The 3,992-nt window shown below is 27.9% G+C and overlaps 1 protein-coding gene across 1 annotated transcript; it reads left to right on the forward strand.

The window, feature by feature from the left end:
- Window positions 1-184: 184 nt before the first annotated feature.
- LOC111030877 (methionine--tRNA ligase, cytoplasmic) lies at window positions 185-3,987 on the forward strand (the record flags this gene model as incomplete). The annotated part of the gene is made up of 12 exons (XM_022310582.1): window positions 185-299; window positions 634-760; window positions 991-1,194; window positions 1,287-1,376; window positions 1,475-1,826; window positions 1,900-2,119; window positions 2,181-2,394; window positions 2,514-2,750; window positions 2,812-2,995; window positions 3,063-3,227; window positions 3,334-3,492; window positions 3,901-3,987. Coding segments are annotated over exons 1-12 (2,154 nt in total), but the record flags the coding sequence as incomplete, so codon positions are not given.
- Window positions 3,988-3,992: the final 5 nt, after the last annotated feature.

Here is a 3,992-nt window from a genome sequence, read left to right on the forward strand (position 1 = left end):
TAAGTATTATATTTTATGTTATAAACTACATAATTTACGACACTTTAAATGTCAGTTTATCATTCAATATAAATTAAAATAATTGTGTAGTAAAAGTAGGTATAAATATGATGAAACTAAATATTTTTTTTTTCTTTCACTGATTTTCAAATTTAGGAGGTTTTCCTAAGTTCATAGAATATCCATGATCCGTGGAACACCGTCCAGTTATGTATTAGTTAACGCTAACCAGCTGATAACAGATTTTATTACCAGCATATTTCCGCCAGTTAAGTGTACATTGACTTTAACTGGAAATTGTAAGAACGGCCCTTAAATTATCAAATAATAGTTACATTTGTAAAGCTATGCAATTAATATATTACATATATATATATATACATATTTTGTTTTTTATACATCTACCTATTAAATTTAATACCTAATTGATAACTAAAACTTGGCTTGAAATGCTTTTTAAATGGAAGAAAATTTTTTTTTTCATTTGAACTTATATATTATAATGTATTATATTTCTACAACATTGTACAAAATATTATATCTTTATAATAGTTTTACAATGACTTGTCAATGTCTAACCATTATTTTTTGTTAGTATAATTTCAAATTGCAATGTATTTATATTTTAATATTTTTACTATAGATTACCTGTTAAAGGCGAAAAAAATATCCTTGTTACTTCAGCACTACCATATGTCAACAATGTTCCACATCTTGGTAATATAATTGGTTGTGTTTTATCAGCCGATGTTTTTGCAAGGTAATTTTTTAACGATAAGATCTCATCAAACATATTATTATAGTATTTTAAAATTCAAATGTATTGTTTTAATGTCTTTAGTGTGACAAATTAACAATGTTTAAACTATATTTTAAATAAATTAAGTTCTATTAAATTTTCCAATAGCCTAAATGTGATGATGTTGGTTATTCTTATATAGTATTTACCTTTAAGTTAAATTAACAATGGTTTTTTATTTTATTTAATAGATATTGTAGATTGCGTGGTTGGAATACATTATATATTAGTGGTACTGATGAATATGGTACTGCAACTGAAACAAAAGCATTAGAAGAAAAGTTAACACCGCAACAAATTTGTGACAAGTTTTTTAAAATTCATAATGAAATATATAAGTGGTTCAATATTAGTTTTGATCATTTTGGTAGAACTACATCACATAAACAAACCGAGTAAAAATGATAACTACATAGTTCTAGATTTTATTTTAATATAATATTTAAATGACATAAGTTTTAAAAAATTTGGTTTGTGTTTAATTTAGAATTGTTCAAGAAATATTTAAGGAAGTACACAGTAATGGCTATACCAGTACTGCATCTATGGAACAACTTTTATGTGAGAATTGTGATCGGTAAGTAATTTATTAAAATACATTACTTAAAACCATACATGCAGACAAAATCTTAATTTTGAATACCATTATCCTGACATTATTAATAATTTTTTCAGATTTTTAGCTGATCGATTTGTTGAAGGAACATGTCCTCTATGTAATTATGAAGATGCAAGAGGTGATCAGTGCGATGGTTGTGGTCATTTAATAAACGCCACCGAACTTTTAAAACCTAGGTGTAAGGTTTGTCAAAAAACACCAGTTGTTCGTAGTTCTCAGCAACTTTTTTTGAATTTACCTAAAGTCGAAGCTAAACTTAATGATTGGGTTGATAAATCTGGTGATGATTGGTCTTATAATGCAAAAGTGATAACTAAATCTTGGTTGAAAGATGGTTTGAAGGAGAGATGCATCACTAGGGACTTGAAATGGGGAATTCCTGTGCCACTCGATGAGTTCAAGTCAAAGGTATGATGTTGATTTCAATACTTAAAATTTTTTTATGTTATTTGCAAAATATTTCTTACAACTAAGTGAATAGGTGTTTTATGTTTGGTTTGATGCACCGATTGGATACATGAGTATGAGTGCTGTTTACACACCAGAATGGCGCAAGTGGTGGCAACCGGAAGACGATACTAAAGTAACATACTACCAATTCATGGCAAAAGATAATGTGCCTTTTCATTCCGTTATGTTTCCAGCGTGCCTGTTTGCTACTGAACGCAACTATACAATGGTCAACCATATAATGGCAACAGGTTTGTGGTTTTAAAAAAAATTAAGCTTAACCTGTTTTATTTATGTATATTTATGTTTTAGAATACTTAAACTACGAAGATGGTAAATTTTCTAAATCTCGTGGTATTGGAGTATTTGGGAATGATGCTCAAGATACAGGATTGCCTGCTGATGTTTTCAGATTTTACTTATTGTTTGTGCGTCCTGAATCTCAAGATAGTTCATTTAGCTGGGCTGATCTAGCCACTAAAAATAATTCTGAACTGTTGAACAATTTAGGAAACTTTTGTAATAGGTGATTAGTATATAGTATATAAAGAGTATATATTTTTGCACACATATAATTTTTTATAAAAATAATATGCTGTCTTACATAATTATTAGTTACTAATTTCTAAAAAAAAAATATTTCAGAGCTTTATCGTTCTTAGAAAAGTTTTTTGATTGTGTTATTCCTGAAATTCAATTAGGAAACGATGAACTCACTTTATTAGCATTAGTAACGCGTGACCTCAAAGAATACACAAGTATGTTAGACAAGGCTAAACTTAGAGATGGTTTACGACTCATACTTTCGATTTCTCGCCATGGTAACCAATATATGCAGTTCCAAAAACCATGGGTGTTAATAAAAGGATCAAGTGAAGAAAAGTAATTAAAGTATTATTTATTTTACACGGCTAACATTTTTGTATAATATTGTATATTTCAGAATCAGAGCAGGTACAGTCATAGGACTGAGTTGTAACTTAGCTTGTTTACTAGCCGTCATGTTACAACCTTATATGCCACAAACTGTTAATATAATTGCAAAACAGTTGAACGTTGATATTTCTACATTTCTATTAAATAACTTTGTATCAGTTTTCTTGCAACCTGGCCATAAAATTGGAAAAGTATTAGTCAACAATAAATTGATGCCTATAAACAATAAAAACTAATTTATTTTAATTTACAACATAGCCAGCTCCATTATTTGAAAAAATTGATCCATCAGTTGTCAATCAATTGAAAAGCCGGTTTTCTGGGAAACAGAAATCTCAGGAAAAAGAACTAGCAGTGGCTTCTGGACTGGATCTTAAACAAATTACAAGTGTGGAACAAATGGAAGAAGCTATTTCTAAACAAGTAAGCAAACCTATTTTATTGAATGTTAAAGTTATCTACATTGCAATTTGATTTTAATTATTAAAAAAAAAAAATTATAATTTATATTATACTTACTTAACAATAGGGAGATATGGTTCGGCAATTAAAGCAAAGTGGAGCTCAAAAAAGTGATTGGGAACCATATGTCAAAGCATTATTGGAGATGAAGAAAAGCTTAGAACAAATGAAATTAGCATCTAATCCAATATCTATAGATGACTTAGAAGAGGAAATTTCCAAACAGGTAATTATATAGCAATTTATAGTTATTTATCAATAAGTGTTCTACCTTAAAATAGTGATCCAAAAAGTATAACATAAATTCATATAGTACATAACAACTATAACACACATTATTATTACATATTTATTGTTGATGCTAATAATTTGAAAAGTTGATCAATAATTATGCATGTTAGTTTTAATTGTATCATGTTACTACACAAATTCTAAAAACAATTTCTCACGGAAATATTAAATAATATGTGTATAAATGAAAAAAAAAAACATTCATGCTTGCAAATGTCAATTCAAGCGGTTTCAATATTTTCAGTGTATTTAAACAACCCACAGTGGTTTAGAGTGCATATTAATATTTACGTAATTTTTATTATATTATCATATTTACTAAATTTGAAATATTTATTAACAGGGCGACAAAGTACGAAAATTAAAGGAAGCAAAAGTTGAAAAAAGTGAATTACAGCCTGAAATTGATTTACTGATACAATTGAAAACTAAACT

Source organism: Myzus persicae, unplaced genomic scaffold, assembly GCF_001856785.1.
Source record: "Myzus persicae strain clone G006 unplaced genomic scaffold, MPER_G0061.0, whole genome shotgun sequence".
In the NCBI taxonomy this organism is placed as follows: Eukaryota; Metazoa; Arthropoda; class Insecta; order Hemiptera; family Aphididae; genus Myzus; species Myzus persicae.